The sequence below is a fragment of the Berghia stephanieae genome, chromosome 2 (assembly GCF_034508935.2).
Source record: "Berghia stephanieae isolate SIO BIC M18660-M18661 chromosome 2, UCSD_Bste_1.3, whole genome shotgun sequence".
NCBI classification, from domain to species: Eukaryota; Metazoa; Mollusca; class Gastropoda; order Nudibranchia; family Aeolidiidae; genus Berghia; species Berghia stephanieae.
In genome coordinates this window covers 37,715,971-37,733,616 of record NC_088361.1, presented here as the reverse complement: position 1 = coordinate 37,733,616, position 17,646 = coordinate 37,715,971, and the positions used below count along the sequence as shown (strand labels likewise).

General features: G+C 33.3%; 1 protein-coding gene across 6 annotated transcripts in view; it reads right to left on the bottom strand.

Moving 5' to 3' along the window:
• Positions 1 to 17,646, bottom strand: part of LOC144964820 (SWI/SNF-related matrix-associated actin-dependent regulator of chromatin subfamily D member 1-like) — a 46,606-nt gene that overhangs the window by 2,219 nt on the left and 26,741 nt on the right. For all 6 annotated transcript variants that reach the window (XM_078899472.1, XM_078899473.1, XM_078899470.1 and 3 more), the window contains 12 exons: positions 16,894 to 17,002; positions 15,777 to 15,942; positions 14,857 to 14,916; positions 14,075 to 14,134; positions 10,661 to 10,780; positions 9,885 to 9,986; positions 3,540 to 3,701; positions 2,837 to 2,934; positions 2,106 to 2,160; positions 1,739 to 1,819; positions 780 to 902; positions 199 to 300 (listed from right to left, as the gene is read on the bottom strand). In XM_078899472.1, coding sequence (XP_078755598.1) covers positions 199 to 300; positions 780 to 902; positions 1,739 to 1,819; positions 2,106 to 2,160; positions 2,837 to 2,934; positions 3,540 to 3,701; positions 9,885 to 9,986; positions 10,661 to 10,780; positions 14,075 to 14,134; positions 14,857 to 14,916; positions 15,777 to 15,942; positions 16,894 to 17,002 — 1,238 coding nt within the window. The remainder of the gene's footprint in view (positions 1 to 198; positions 301 to 779; positions 903 to 1,738; positions 1,820 to 2,105; positions 2,161 to 2,836; positions 2,935 to 3,539; positions 3,702 to 9,884; positions 9,987 to 10,660; positions 10,781 to 14,074; positions 14,135 to 14,856; positions 14,917 to 15,776; positions 15,943 to 16,893; positions 17,003 to 17,646) is intronic.

Genomic DNA, 17,646 nt, shown 5'->3' with positions numbered 1-17,646 from the left:
CGAGTGCTCTACAAACGGAATTATTGGGAACCCCAATTATGAATATAACTATAATAACGAATACAGAAGTGCACGGTTTAAAAATGAAGCTAAATTATTTAAGAAAAATAGGAAGAAGAGAAAAGAAAGAAAAAGTAAAAAGAAAGAAAGAAAGACCGAGAGAGGTAGAAAAAAAATACATAGAATAATAAAAATTACCAGTGAATAGAAGTAACGGTTGACTCCCTCATTAGCCCAAGGCTTATGGAAGTATTCAGCCTTCCTTTCCTCCTCTGGGTTGCCTACGACATCAGTCATGGTCTAAAAAAAAAAAGAAAAGAATGATAGCTCAAAGTTTGAAAAAAATATCATCACTCTCTACTGTTTCAAAATGATAAATCACCTTTCTTTTTCATCTTTTTGACAATCTGTGGGTCATATTATCTATTGATATTTGAGGTGAAAGTGTAAAGGCCAAGTTGAATAATAGGTGTTTAATCATTGTATGATTCTATTTCTCAGTCCACTAATGATAAAGTCCCTAATCTAAATATACATACATAACAAATGAGAAGTATCTCGAGGTTAATTTAAAAACAAAAAAGATATTAATGATAATTTCCACAAGTATATCAATTAAATTTGAAGATACCGCTAACAAATAAAAGCAATATTTCAAAAGTTCCAGTGGGTTCAAAAATAATTAAATCTCAATAAAATACAATTGCTTCAGACGTTGGGTTGAAAAACCTGACTTGGTTGAAGGACTTAGTAGAAGATTGAGCAGAGAGGTTTTATACCTTCAGATCTCTTGTTTGAGAGATGAGGAAATTGGAGATGAATTCCTGTGGGTCTTTAGCAAATCCCTGGAAAAATTCCCTCTGTGTCTTCAAGATGTTGATGCTTTCCACTGTCTCATGAATCTATGGGATAAAAATAAACCAGCGTGGAGTGTAGGTATCACCTCTGGAAGACACATTTTATCTTTTTCAATACCAAATAAATATGTATTTTATATAAAACAAATTAAGGATTAGTTGATCTTGCTCATGGATTTTAAAACTATTATTTGCAGGTCCAATTCATTAACTGATAAAATGATTAGGAAACAGTTACTCTTTCACATCGAGTTGATTTTAACCAAGAAAACTAATAATAGTGAAAATAAATCAAGTCCAAAGATCTAATATGTAATAAATTAAAAATAGCCCGTTTCATTCATTCAATATTTTTGTGTAACAACATCTGTTAAAGTATAGGACAGCATAACTTCATATTCATCTACTCTACTTTCAAAACACGTGAGCAAACATCGAAACAAATGAAGAGGAAGCATTATGTCAAAGAGATGCAAACTTTGTTGTAACAACAGCACAAAACATAACACAATCCTTCTCTACAGCAATCACCTCTACAATATAATATTTAATACAACTAATTTCACCATCTTATTTAACATATATTTAAAAGATGTAATAATTCAATAGATAAAAATAGTTTTTGAAAAAAAAAGAGATCAGAATAAATTGTCTCTAATTAATACTAGAATATTTAATTCGACTCATGTATTTTATACTTGATACTTCACCACTTGTGTTGGAAGTACTTTATAAGATAAGATAACTTTTATCAGATAAAAGTAAAACATATTTTTATAACTTGTCCAGAAAGTTTTAAAAATTAGAATACAATTAATATTGTAGGCTTCCAGTCTAGAAAACAAATAATACAGAGATCTTACAAAGAACTACAGACATACCTTGGCATCCAAATTAGCTATTTCCGTGTGGTTCTGCATGGACAAAACAAATGAACTCATTTGTTGCTTCAGAGGGTCATCCTGCAAAATAAGTAATGATATTAAAATGAGTATAAGTAACGCTATGATTTTTCAAAACTTTTTTGAAATTGGAATTATTTCGATGAGTAGTAATTGAATAAATGCAGTGATATGTTATTTCAAATTTTCAGTCACTTTCTCTTCCTCAAACTGCTTTAATGCCCACCTACTTAAAATGCTTAGTTTTCATTTGCTTGTTTGTATTTTAAAAATCATTTGTATCAATCTGAAGATGGCCATATGCAGATTCAATACATTCCCTTTAATTTATATGGTGACAACTTACCACATCTACATCTATGTCATAGCATGCCGTTTTCTTGGCATCTGGGCCTTCCACTCTGTTGAGAGAGAAAAAAAAAAAAAGGAAACAAATAAACAATTTCACTTTCAGTTTCAATAATGCGTCCACATTATGATGGAATGACCTATCATGAGTACGATAAACAGTCTCCAAAAATACTTATTTAAGTCTAGGTGGGTTATGCTCCCACCATTATATCTGCATGATTTGAGCTCAAAGCAGAATGGTTTACAGAGCATCATATCAACAACTTAAAAAAACCCAAAAAACAACCACAACCCCCCCCCCCCCCCCCCCCCCCCCCCCCCCAACCTCATGTATGAATATTGTCATAATAATGGAATTTTAAATATTACGTTTCCAAATCTTGCTAAAACAGCATTTTGGTCCTTAAGTGATCCGCGCAACTCTTGCAGAACTTAAGGCACATCAGTAAAGTTCTAATAAAAATCAATATTGATATATGTGTGGCTCTGCGGTTCAGCAGCACAGTGTCTCGTCTTGTCACATGAGTAAAGCAATGTTAAGTGTAATCAGTGGCCAGATGGGTGATAGTGATCATGGAAAATTCTGGTTCTGGCATTGTGTCCTTGGGTAAGGCACTTAACAGACATTACATCACTTGACTCAGGTGTGAATGAGTACCTGGCTACAGATATTTCTAAATCACATGTAAAACTGAATTCCATAAAAAAAATTATAATTTCTCTTACGTGACAACATGATGAATGATGATGGGGTCGGGGGGCATCAGAAGGGGCATTAATTTTCCAGGAATTTCAGAAAACTTCATCCTCTTGCATTCAAAGATCTAACGTTAAATGAATCAAAAGTGATAATACATTAAAGATGCTGAACTTAAAATTACAGGTCATATCAGCGCAATAAAAAAAAATAATGCTGCACAACAAAGATTATTGCAAAAGACAGAATTAATCAACACCTAGGCATAAACCTATATGTAGCATGATTCTCTCCATGCATCTTATGCATGATTAAGTAAGTCCTTGGAGGGGAAATCAATAATATCTTTTAAACATGTGAAAAAAACAAAAAAACCCTAACAAAACGACATATTTTATATCTTAAAATATAAGTTTGAAGTGTAAATTACAAATAAATCATCAAAATGAATAAAATATAAAATCCATCTGGCGGATATTTCTTTTATTTTTACAATCAGCAAAAAAAAATGTAGGTAAAAAACAAAACAAAACAAAACATTTTATTCTATAAGATACACGATATTACAAAAGCAAACAGCCCAAATAAATAATTAAAAACCTTTTCTCTTTCAATGGCAAGATAAACAAAGTATTGACGTTAAAAAAATTAAGCTGACTTTCTGACCAAAAATAAAATCAAAATGAATAAATTAAAAATTAAAAAAAAAAAAAGCCTGATAAACAAACTTACCTGTTCAAAGTATTTGTCACAATTAATGTACTCCCTCTCATGTGGGTCCTGGAGTTTGTGTGTCTTAATGTACTGCCATAGGGCACTGATGATGAAGGGCCTGGTCCTAGTGTGAATGCCTAACAGTCTGGCTAGACGATGGTCAAGTTTGTACTGCATTGGCTGGAATGGCACAAGGATTAATATAAAAAATTTTTAAACATTTTTTTTTAATTTAAAGGTATATTAGCTCAATGACTAAATGAGGCTTTGTTATCAAGAGGTCATTTTAAAACATTTGACAATTCACATTCAATTCAAAGGTTTATTTTTAGGCAATTGCCAATATAACTCATACGTGAATATATTTCCAATCAACAAATCAAAAAAATTAAAAAATTAAAAAAACAATGAAATTGTTATTAAAATAATAATAATAATAATAATAATAATAATAATAATAATAATAATAATAATAATAATAATAATATAATAATAATACAATTATAAAAATTTAATTTGACAAAGTTATCTAGAAAAGCTATTGAAAGATATCATTAAAATAATAAAAAAACTGACAGTCTCGCACCAAAAGGATAGCAGCAGTAAAAGCTTCTCGAAGGGTGAAAAAAGCGTGGAAAAGTATCAAATGTGTCAACAATTTTTACGCACTATGAAAAGCTATTTTTGATTTACTATTGGGATATTTTTCACTAATTATCAGAGAGAAACTTATGAAACCAATATTTTTCCACAGCTCTTGGCAACAACTTAATACTGGTGAGTTTTTTTTTGTTTGTTGAATATTACAAATCAACCTATCAGCACAGACTCATATTTGAATTCCAATTGAGTGGGAAAATTTCTACATAGAAAGGATTTGTTTTTGTTTTTAATGGTTTTGCGCGTTTGAAGTGCCAGTAAAAAGAAAGAAAATGGGATAGTAAAATTTTTAAAATAGATTTACGATTGAAAGCACACGAGAAAAAGTAAGTTTTTCAAATGGGTAACATGTGTAGATTCCAAGGGCACACTATCAGTGTGCTTAGTTTCAAGTTACCTAAAAGTACTAAAAGTAAAAGTCTCATCCAGACATAAGCACAGGATCCCAGCAAGAGGAATACACTCAAATGTTTACAAACCATTATACATTCAAAACAACATATGTAACAGTACAGTAAATAACAGAGAAATGATTAACAAGGAAAAAAATATCTTCTTCAAAACTTGACTGTTTCCCTCTATGTCAAGGACTCCAGTCAGAGACTGGACCATAGAATTAAACGAATGAGAATACGTACGGAGTCTAAAAAGTGTCCACCAATGAAAGCATTTAGCGCCATTTTGTTGTTGGCTGAGAATGTAAACATTACCATTCATTCGGTATCTAATGTCATCATAACGACACAACAAACACCACAACAATATTAAAATTCACAATAAAATGGTTCAGAACTGCTGCGTATATTTATGCCACAATAAAGCTGTCAAAGGCACATCATTGTCGTTTCACAGGTAAGAGAAATAAATCAATTCTAATTGTATTTTGGGCTACTGACGACTGCGACGGAGACTGATAATGTTCTAGGATCTAGATAGATTTAGATATAGAGTCTATATCTCATAAGTATTTGGGAGACCTTCCATAAGCTACTACATCCCAAGTATTCTTGTTCTAGTAGGGGGTTTGGGAGGGGGAAAACTTTTTTTTTTTTTAAAGTTTCCCCCTCCCAAACCCCCTAGTACTAGAGCAAGAATGGAAGGTCTCCCAAGTATTTTTATAAATAAATCTACATACTGATCTGAACTATTCCCCTGAGGTAAAAATGAAGTTAGAGAATGTGTGTAATCATGTATTATAATAACCTATAACTATAATGCGTTTTCGAATTGAGGAGGAGAGCTTGCGATTGCAATTAACTGCAAAGGCCAAAGTATAAGCACTCCACTAGGCGTGTAAGAGTAGTGTGGTTATTTTTCAAAACTTGAGATACATGAACCGAGATGAATATCAACAAGTATATAAGTATATTGACAGGAAGACCTAGATAAAGACAAATATATAAGTATAGTACTAGACGTCTAATTGCTTTTTTTTCCATGGAGTCTTTCCCTTGCCAATAGAAAATAATTCAACTGGATAGATTGTTTTTCACTATAGTACACCAATTGTCAAGATAGTCCTAGTTAGAATGCCTCACTTATTTTCAGCTTTCCATGGAAGAAGCCTGAGTTGTTGTCCAAGTGGATTACTAAAATCAGCAGGAAGAATGTAGATGGGTCAGAGTGGAGACCTACAAAAAATGATAGGGTCTGTAGTGTCCATTTTTTATTAGAAGATTATTATCTCGGTTTAGACCAAAAAAAATTGAGAGAGAATGCTGTCCCATCTGTATTCCAAATTATCCCAACATAAACAGTCTCCTGCCATTAAAAAGACAAGATCATCCCCTCGAAAACGAGCTGCTCCCAATTCTCCATTTGAAGATGCTACACCCAGTAAGACCCCTAAAGTTGATGAACATAATTATGCCTATTCTTCAGTTGAAAGCCACTTAGAAGAGACCCAAAATAAGTTGCTTGTTTGCCAAGAAAAGATGCTTCATCAAAAACAACAACTCAGTAGCATGAGGAAGAAGTTGGCCCGTCGAGATGTAAAAATTTCATCCCTTTTGGAAGATTTGAAGAAGAAAAGTTGTTGAAAGAAGAAAATGTTGACATCCTAAAAGAAAATTTTGCTGCGGAAACCCTCACTTTAATTGAAAATGAATTAAAAGCTGCCCATATGTCCAAAAATAATATGCGTTTTTCTGATGAATTAAAATCCTTTGCTGTTTCCTTGCACTTCTATAGTGCTCAGGCTTATAATTATGTGAGAAAGTATTTGCATTTGCCTCATGCGGATACCATTCGTAGGTGGTCTGCATCCCACAATGTCTCCCAGGATTTATTACAGATGTTTTTAATACCTTGCAAGCTCAACTTAAAAAGGATGATTTGATGAAGGATGTTTGTCTTATGTTTGATTCGATGTCTATTCGGAAGCAAGTTGTGTTTGACCCTGCATCCCAGACCTATGCTGGCTATGTGAACCATGGTCATCTTCAAGTTGCATCACCAGACACATTAGCTTCAAAAAGTCTTACTCTTCTCATCGTTGGACAAAAGCGATATTTTAAGCACCCTATTGGCTATTTTCTTGTTGATAAGATTAGTGCAGCCCAGCAAGCACGGATTATTAATGATGGGATAGTTTGGCTGTCTGAGGCAGGCTTCTCTGTTCAAGGGGTTGTGTGTGATGGAGCTTATGTTAACCAAGCGACTGCAACTGCTATTGGATGCACTATAAGTTCAGATGTCATTGATCCTGAGTTTCCTCACCCCTTGGATTCATCTAAAACCATTCCCTTTATTTTTGATGCCTGTCATTTGTTAAAAAATGTTAGAAATGCATTGGGTGATCTGAAATGTTTGCGCCGTGGAGAGGAGAGAATTGATTGGTCTTATATTGTTGCACTTCACAAGCTGCAGCTGGAAAGTAATTGAAACCTTGCCAACAAGCTAAAAGGAAGACATATTGATTATGTGAAAAATAAAATGAAAGTTTCTCTTGCTGCCCAAACTTTAAGCTCTTCTGTTGCTTCTGCCATTATGTTTCTTCGGGATGACTTGAAGTTGCCTGAATTTGCTGGAAGTGAAGCGACTTGTAAATTTATTCGTATATTTGATAAATTGTTTGATTTATGCAACAGCAGTAGTTTCTGTACAAAAGGATTTAAAAGCCCTATTACAAAGGAAAATCTTGAGGAAAAATTAGAGTTTATTCATTTTGCCAGAAATTATATATCATCTTTATGTGACAATACTAACAAGCCAATACTACAATCAAAGAGGAAAACTGGATTTATTGGATTTTTGGCAACACTGACATCCATAGAATTGATATCTCGGCGACTTTTGGCCAATAACTACAAATACATACTTACTTACAGACTCTCTCAAGATCATTTGGAGACATTGTTTTCAAGGATACGAAGAAGAGGTGGCTGGAATAATAACCCGAATGTCCTTCAATTTAAATATGCCCTCAGGTCTCTTTTGATGAAGAATGGTGTGCTGAGTTCCAAAAATGCTAATTGCTTACCTGCCCCCGAAAATAAGCTTTTCCAAGAAAATTCATCTTTTACTGTTGACAATTCGACAAACTCTTTTCAACCTGAATTGGACAGAAAAACTATGATCTTTACGAAAACCCTTTGCCAGCCCTCAGAGTACCATTCAGATGTTTTGTATTATATGTCTGGATTTATCGCAAGGAAATTACGAGACAAAATCAAATGTTCTGTTTGTTCAGAATTTTTAGCCTCATTAGACAATCCTGATTCAAGCAAACCATCATCATCTAGTTTTACCGAAAGAAAAGACAGGGGGGGATTATTATATCCATCTGAAGATTTTTATAAAGTTATTACAGCAGCTGACCTTTGTTTGAGAGAAATTCTAACTACACACAAGGAGGGACCTTTGAGAGCAGTCAATAGCACAACAATAAGTAAAGTGATAATAAAAGTAACAGAAAGATTAGGGCCATCAATTTTTACAGATTTAGATAAGCATGCCATGGAAAGTCATTTTGAAAGTGAGGACAATCATGTAACACAGATTATTAAAGAAGCTTGTTCCATATTTTGTAGAACAATGTTGTATCACCACGTTAAACTATTTACAGACAGACACATATTCAACAACACATGCTCAGTTCGTCAAAAGCATACTAAGACAATACTCTTTAAACACCTGTAAAGACTTGACCAGAAAACATCACCAACAACTTGTTATCTAAAGGTTAGTCCCAGAGTTAGACATTGGTGCTGTTTTGTTCCAAGTTGACAGTTTTTTTTTGTTTTTGTTTTTTAAATTGATTATTTTACTTCTGCTTTTGTTCTTTTGACCTAATCCAGGATTACAATATCTTCAACCAGTCAACCCTATCAACATAAAAATGTGCATGTTCTTAGTAAAGTAAACTATGTTTTAGTCGACTAAAAAATATTTAAATGCTACCGTCAAATTTTTGCCTGGAGAGGGTTAAAATTATTTGTGTTGATTTTTTGTTTGTTTTTATCATGCTTGGTGACTGAATTTAAATATGTCACATATATAGCCTACTTTTTTGCTATCAGAATCATCTCGATCTGATGTTATTCTTAGTCTTTTGTTTTTAATACGATCTCATTGTAATTTCCACTACACTAATATTAATACGGAAAAAAATATAATCCTACTTAATATCCAAAGAGATAACTCCTTGGCCTCCTAATTCTGATAAAATTAGACTACAGCCACGTCTCACACACACACACACACACACACACACACACAGCGGCTCGCCTGTGCTCAAGGATTCTAAATAAAGATTTTTCTCTCAATAACTTTAGTAGTAGTAGTAGTAGTAGTAGTAGTAGTAGTAGTAGTAGTAGTAGTAGTAGTAGTAGTAGTAGTAGTAGTAGCAGCAGCAGCAGCAGCAGCAGCAGTAAAATGTGGAATTTCCCCCTCTAAAATAGCTTTTAATGCCGGTAAACGATAATTCTAACTGTAATGCTAAACCACTGAACTATCGAGTCCAACTCTACTCATGTGAATTACGTGTATGTGAAAAAAAAAAAAGGGGGGGGGGGGGGGCAGTTTCGTCGCGCTGATGGAGTGAATGTGATCGTCATCACTACACACATAGACAACAGAAACAATTAAAAAACATGACTATGACACACAACCACTCACACATGAGGCTATACTATTTATCCTTTTCTCTATATAGAACAGGGCAAGACAAACAATAGTTTGACTCTCTCTCTATCCTTCGCATTGATGTTTGTCGTTTGATGAGTTCACCTCTCGGTCGACCTGTCAATATTCCTTTTTGCCGGACGTAATCATTAATAGAATGTTGTGTGGTTTTGACCGTGAAGAAAACCTTAAGAAGTCACATTTATATCATTTTAGAGAGATCGTTTTGAATAATTTTGAGTTAAACGAGCGAGCAGCAACTGGTTTTCATGAACGGCCGATCAGCGCTTGTTTACTATAGTAACGCGATTCCCAGCCAACAGCAAAATGGCCGATATTTTTCTCATCGAGGCCGCTGGTTTGGTTAGCCAATCAGAGCACCGTACGGTTTCCATTGGGTAAATTCCTTGGACTGGACAAAACCACGTAATCCCATTCTAAGTCAAACACAAAAAACAGATATAGGGGGATAGAAGACAAAGCAAGTGACCTCCTGTCTAGCCTACTATTACTATGTAGGGTAAAAAAAACAAACCCACCCAGACATACAAGGGACTTGACATTTTTGCCTTCTCTTACCTGGTAGTCCAACATCAAAAGGACTTTACACTTGACATTCTGATCTCCAGGTCGCTTCACTTGAAATCCGTCTGTCTCTTGTGTATTGGGTGTGCGGTGCCACTGTGAAGTGGTTATGAGACAAAAGACAAAAATCATAAAGGATTTTAAAAATTTCTGTCATTCTAAAAGGATGAATAAAGATCAGTCCATAAAGCAGGATTATGAAGTTTAAAAAATTAAGATTTCCTATTTGCATGCTAGGACCATGTGATAAAAATTTAAACCAAATTTGACCATTGTTTAACACTAATAAGACAAACATAAAAAAAAAAAAAAAAGAAATGAAAGAGCAATTAATATGGTAAAAAAATTGTTTTCTTTTTCGTTTTCTTACTAATCTAATTTTTTTTTTTTGAGTGTTTTAAATTTTTTTTTGGGATAGCTCATATCTTGGAGAAAGAAATTGTCTCTGACATTGACAATGACAAGACTTAAAGTCTTTAAAAACAGATAATCATTTGAAACATTTTTATAGTTGAACATAAATCGAGCCAAATTAAAAAAAAACAAAAAACACACACTCACACACAACCATAAAAGAAGTAAATAAAAAAAAACATTTAAAAAAAATCAAACCAAAAGAACAAAAACAAAAAACTATAACAATTACAAAACAAATAAAAATAATAAAAACTAAACAAAGACAAGATAATAACAATAATAATAATAATAATAATAATAATAAAAAGAGTGGCTTTATATCTGTGACAGCTAACTCTATAAGAATAAATTACCTCAACCAAATGGTTATCCAATCCATAAAGCTCCTTGTCCAACTCTATGACCAATGACTTGAAGAATGATGAAAATTTACGCTTGATCTTGTTACTGTCACTCAGCTTAGCAGATGCTGCCTAAATGGACAGACCAAGAACAAATTACAGCTCTACAAACATTAAAAAACATCCACAAAAAACCCCCAAAAAACAAACCCACAAAAACATAAATACATTACTAAAAAAAACCCCAGTAATGTATTTATGCTTTTATTGTTGGCTGAAGAAGGGGTTTGAGCCAGAAACATCCCGTGTTTGGTATTTTGTGCTTTTTGTTTATTAATTTTTACAGTCCACAGCTTCTAGCATCTTTGCATCACTTATTTCATTATGGGACATTTTCAAAGCTGAACTCTAAACTCTAGAATATAATTAATACTTTTATAAATTTGGTTTCGGATCGCAACATCTTATTATACTAAAACCATTTATCTTCAGTTTTAAGTGCAAATTTTTTTTTTTTTTAAAACATCAATAAATGTTGAATTTTAATTACAAATAACAATAGTGCTGAGTACTATATTGTTTGTAGCACAGAATATTGATGAACTTGAGTATACAAACCACATCATTTTTTCAGATGTCATTCAAAGATAATAAATGAATGTAATGTTAAAATTAGACAACAGAGGTAAGTGCATGGGTGAAAGTTACTCAATGATATTAATCCTGCAAAGGCAGGTGCTCAGAAAAAAAAATCCTGCAACTACCAATAAGAGGAAAAAACAGAAGTGAGGTTAATTATATAAATGCCGGTTTTTTTCATTTTCGAATTCCAGCCAGACAAAAAAACAAAACGGCGAGACCTCTTTTTCAAAAATAAAAATCCGGCCATGCCGGATTTTTCCGGCGAACTTTCACCCATGGGTAAGTGAGAAATCTTGTTATTGAAAATTGAAGATGGTTGGTCTCTTGTTCCAAATATATTGGTATGTTAGAAATATGTATTTAAAATTTAAAAAAAAAGAAATAAAAAATTAAATTATTTATAATAACGAACATTGTTATGTCAAATGATCAAAACTTTGCCTCAGATTAAAATACAAGGAATTTACCCACTTTCCTATCTCTCGTGTTCTTAACATCATCCTTGACACTAGTCTAGACAAATGAATAAAATATTTGATTCACACTCATATAAGCATGAAGTTATTTTCATGTTTATAACTGTCACTGTTGATTGTACATTATTCTCTCCGAAATATTCAATGAAGTGAACAACTAGACCAGTAAATGAGCTCTATAAAAATTGACTGAAACTGAAACTCTTCTAAGCGGAAAAAAAAAAAAAAAAATCGAAATGATTAGTTTAATTATCGCTTGAGTATAACAATGGTAGAAAACTAATTTGTGCAGGAATTAATTAGGCTACTTACCATTGTTCCTTATAATTAGGTACCCAATCAGTGAAGAAATAGTCCATCAGTTTGTTTACAATGTGAGGCAATCGAGATGTGCTTGTAGCAATCATATAACTTTCGATTTGAAGGTGTCTACATAACGCACTTCCGGCGTTCGCATTTTACTTTTTCATACTTTTACTTTCCACCAGATAAATGTGGTCAATTTTGTCTTAAACAAAACGGTGAAATTTATCGCTCAGCGGCTCAGTTAAAATTGGCTTCCATTGGGATCACGAAGGTTTGGAAAGTGAAAAAATAATTTCACGAAAGATGTGTTCAGACACAGCAACTCTAAAAAGCATTGCTTAGCCTTGGCAATATATCCATCGTTAATATAAACGGCCCATGAGCTATGCGCAGTGCTGTGGAACATTGCTAATTACTTAACGGTCATTCAACTACGATTCATGAATTCTTTCTTTCCTCATTTCTTTCTTTCCTTATTTGAATTTGACGAATTGACTGATTTCGAATAATTGACTGAGAATTTACAGGTCTAAATAATGCAGTAAAATACGCTATCTTTTCTTTGGTATTATTCTAAACTTGTGAATATAGTTGGTAAATCTTTAATTTTAAATGAATGCATTTTTTAAAAAAAATTAAGAAAAAAGAAATTAAGAAATATATAAATAAATCTTATGGGCAAAAGAATATGGAATGTCATAAAAATTAAGTGTTAAAGAAAACAGTTCTTCATTAATTGACGAAAAGGCATTTTAAGTTAAGTCTCTGATACGTGATGTAAACTCACAAAGACAAACTCAACTTTTTACATCTTAAGACTTAGAAACATAATAAATATAACTCAACTACCCCTATCCTTTGAAAAAGTCCAATCATATCAACCTAAAATACACCATGTCTACCCATAAGACACAAGACAGGTTTGAACCTAGAAAGCTGTGATTACTTGAATAATGTAGCAATGACTAACCCGCACAAATCTTTGGGCCTCTTTTTCGCTTACGAAGTGCCCGAATTCGCGTCAAAATATGCTATTTTAAAAAATTAATTACGACGCTGTTTATTGATGAATATGACTGTAAGTTGGCACACAGTTAGAAAAAAGGTCATTTTAGATTATGTCAAGCGACAAAACTCGTGCAATTACCAGAAGACCGTTAAAAATAGATTTTTACTCTTTGGAGTAAAATATTTCTAAAACTACCGGGCGTGGAGGTTTTATCGCTGACAAGGTAATACATGAACATTTCTTCTTTTTGGTTGTAAAATTTCATATGAATATGACGAGTACTTTTCCCGTATTTTACAAAACACCATCCTAATTTGCTCTTCAAGTTTCAATCTTTTAATCCACTTATTACGCAAGATATAACCAAAGGTCGAAAAAAATGCAGAAAAAGCGTCCCATATTTTCGCGTTTTTTTTCCTCTTTGCGGGTCATCCAAATAAATGACGCCTTTGACACTGCATAACTTGTTTATTTATGAATGGATTTTCAAAATTCAAAAACATTTTTACTCAGTGGAGATAGGGCTTTGATTTTAGACAAAAATTTTCCTCAAAAAGAGAAAAAAACATTTTTCATAGTCATTGCTAAATAATGGAACTCTTACATGCTGGGAATATATTGCAAAATGGTAATTCTGGTAATGATGATATTTTTTTATGGCGGGGATTGCAGCTGTAGTGGCAATTGTGATGATGTGGTGAAGGTGGTAGTGATTGTAATGATTATGCTATATTGATGGTAATAAAAATTGTGATGGTGAAGATGTATTGGCGGTGGAGGTGATAAAGATGCTGTGATGTGAGTGTTAGCACTGCGGATGTAGTGGTAATGATAAACCCTTTACTTGAAACCATTAATCCTAGCCAGAACTTGGTGAAAATTGTCTGTGATCTAGAATTTTAGCCTCAAAACAGATTTTTTTCAGTTGATTGTGGCATTTTTGTATAGATCGATGACACTGATAAAAACATTACAAAATAAAACGAAACTTACATCCTCAACAAGACGTCCTTCCACTCTCAGCTCCCACGATGGTACTGATTCCTCACCATCCTATTGTACACACAAGAAAAAAAAAAAAAAGATTATTGTAATATGACATTCTGTACAATTTTTTAAAAATTTATCAGCCTGAAGATTGCCTCATAATATAATTATCGATTAGATTTTGTCCAGTTTGCTTTGACCTTAAAATGTGATTCTTTGGAGTTTGTATGCTAATCCAGACACCCAGGCAATAAACCATTGGAAAAAGATTCAGACAAGTGTTTTCCTCATATTCAAAGATCTCCATCTCTGCCCAAAACAATAATAGAAATGCCTAGAGAAAGCTGCAAGTGATGTCTTATATATATTACATTGTCTATCTGGACAGAGAAATAAAAAATGAAAGACTTTCCAATTTCTGACAATTCACACATACAATGATGCAACTCCCCCTTACCTCTACGTTAGTGTGCTTCCAATTAAGCATTGTTAATTGCTCTTTCCTCACATTTTCTCATTATGAACTCAACAATGCCATCAGCATCTTTTACCTTTAATGGTGCTTAGTACAGATGTTGTTGCTTGAAGCTCGAAGAAATAAACAGCAATAGTCAGATGGAATGCAAGCTTGTAGAAAGGGACAAAAGGCTTATAGGAGTGAAAGTGATCGCATGGCTTCACCTTTACTGTCCACAAGGGGAGGTCTTGAGCCCCCAATCAGAAAAGATTTCATGCTACTGAAAAACATTTGATGAAGCTATTTACAGAGAGCTAACAAGAATACATACCTCTACCTCTTTTGGTGGGAAAAAGGTGTTGGAGATAAAAATACGGAGCTTCCTCTTTTGCTGTTGAAAAATGAAATAAAACGAATCAAATAAAATCTCGTGAATGAATGAGAACCATCTTTCTCAGCTTCATGTACACATTAATTGTAATTAAGATACCTTTGATCTAGGATGAAATTTGATAAAAATAAAGACACAACTAAAATGTTACATTTTTCTAAATTTTGGAGACTCCCCTGCTTAAAAATAGTATATTTATAATTAGCTGTGGTTAATTAACATAACAGATCAGATCAGTTAAATTCCAAAATGAAAAATACTTAAGTATTGTAAGAAAACCTAATTTCATACGTAATGAAAAAGGGCAGTGTTAAATATTTCTTATTTGGCTTTTCAATTCGGTTCGTCTCGTGTCTTTTGGTAACTTCAGGTCTGACAATTAGCTTTTTCCACATAGTACATTAAATGTGTCTATAAATATTTCATATATCATCAATGGAGTGGGAAGTAAAAATATAATGAGAAGTGTCATAAATCAGGGTAGAGATAGAAAAACAAATAAACAAAAAAAGAAAAAAAAAAGGAAAAAAAAACCCAACGAACACCCCCCCCCCACCAAAAAAAAAAAAACAACAAAGAAAAAACAAGAAAAACAAAGAAAATAATCATGTCAACTTTTATATAGCTAAATACCAACAAATTGGGCTCAAAGCACCTTAATAAGGGTCCCAAACTAACAGCAACACATAACACTTAGAACAAGTCTGATACAAAAAGCATGGTGAGGTAGTATAAATAAAGAGCCTATTCCAAAGGATTCAACTTTGCGAGGCCTGCACCAAGACTCAACTCAGGAACCTATAAGCCACAAGCCGCATGTCATTACTATTATTATTATTATTATTATTAAGGGTACAAACCTTCATGGGACGTTTCAGAACTTCCTGAATATCTAATCGTTTTCTCATTATAGTAGCATCCAACTTCCTCTCAAACGCCAATAGATCCATGTAAGCTTGGGACTCGGGTACCAAGTCTCTCACCCGTTGGGGAAGAATCTTATCTGCTATTTTCTTCTTTCTCTTCCTGTTCATTAATATTAGAGAAAAAGAACATTTATTGAACTGTTGCTATAATAAAGCATAACAAAATAGACAGATCACACAACTCTCACTCCTCATTCCTCAAACTTCTCAGAACAAGTACAAATATGATCACATACTAAATTCCTTATTCATTCCTGATCTCACATTAACAATCCAAATCCAAAACATATTGATGTCAAAATGCGCAATAGAATGCTCTGCATAAATAGACACAACTGCAAGCCTGCTTACTGTAATAGCAAATAAAAAAAAAAAAAAAAAAGAAGGAAAGGAAAACTATCAATCGTTAGAATAAACTCATAAGCTACATTAAAAACTTGAATCCAAACAGCTTGTTGAAAAGGAAATGTTGATGTTGAAGCACACAGATGCAGGAATACAACAAAGCATTAGCTTAGTCTGCTGAGGGAACATTAATATCATATCAACTACTCCCCCCCCCCCCCCCCCCCCCCCACATTTCTGGGAACTAATAAATTTAGGCCCTGTGATAGCTCATTAACAAATCATTAAAGTCAACAACTGGACTTGTATATTTGTTACATCTTATTTTTTTCTTCCATCCCCACCAGACCCATTGATTAAATAAAGTAATTTGATTGGTCATTTATAAGGACAAGTGGGCATTCTCACATTATAAAAAAGGCAATGACAAAGTTACTTGAATACCATTGGTTAATATTTTAGCCCCTTTTATTCAAATACCATTCATTTTTTAAAGTTTGACATGAAACACTGACATGGGGTTGTGAACGAAACTTGGCTTAGAATATATCTAAAAAGCCAATGGAAGTGAGCATGAGTTTTGAACAATGATGTGAAAATGAATGTTTTGAGAACGAATGGTTGCAAATTCTTTATGAGCAGAGTAGGAGCAAATTTATCTCTCAATGACAAAGGTAACAGATACTACACACAATCAAAAACTTACGATTTTAACTGTTGTGGAGATGATCTGATATCATGAACTGGGGCAGATCTCTTCCTGTCTGATCCCTGAACCCCTGGGGGTGGTGGGGGCATTCCGGCACGTGGCATACCTAGGCAATAGACAAGTGTCAGTGTTAATGACTTGAAAATTTGAAAATGAAAAAAAGTGGGGAACAGGCATTGATGAAAATAAAAATCTGAAAAGTTGAGATGTATAAGAGAATGTGATTGACAAAGCAGTAGAAAATGTAAAAATAAAATCACCTTTTTTTTTTGGACCTGTAATTGTACATAATTCAACCTTTAGGAAAAAGAATGTATGTGAATTTGAACGTGTTGTGTAGGCTGATACGCTAATTTTCCTTATGGCAAAAGTATGATACATTGCCAGGCTATGCAAATGATAGAAAAATGCAAGAAAATATTCTTCCAGGGTCGATTCCAAGAAAGCAGCACGACTTTTTCGTTACTGGATTTTTCTTATCTGTATAGGCTGGCACTAAATCATAGGTGTCTTTTCAGTAATAATCATTTGATGGTTGCTACAGGAAACAGGGATGAAAAATAAAGAAATGGCCATCAAAACAGCCTGTGGTGGTAAAAACTGTGATAAATTGATGGCAATTTGTTTGCATAGTAAATCAATATACATGACGTCTAATAGATACATATATGATGAGGTCTGTGTGTAGAATAAAGGTAGATATTTGTTCATGTAAATATAAATAAATTGCACTCATTTCTTTCTAAAAAA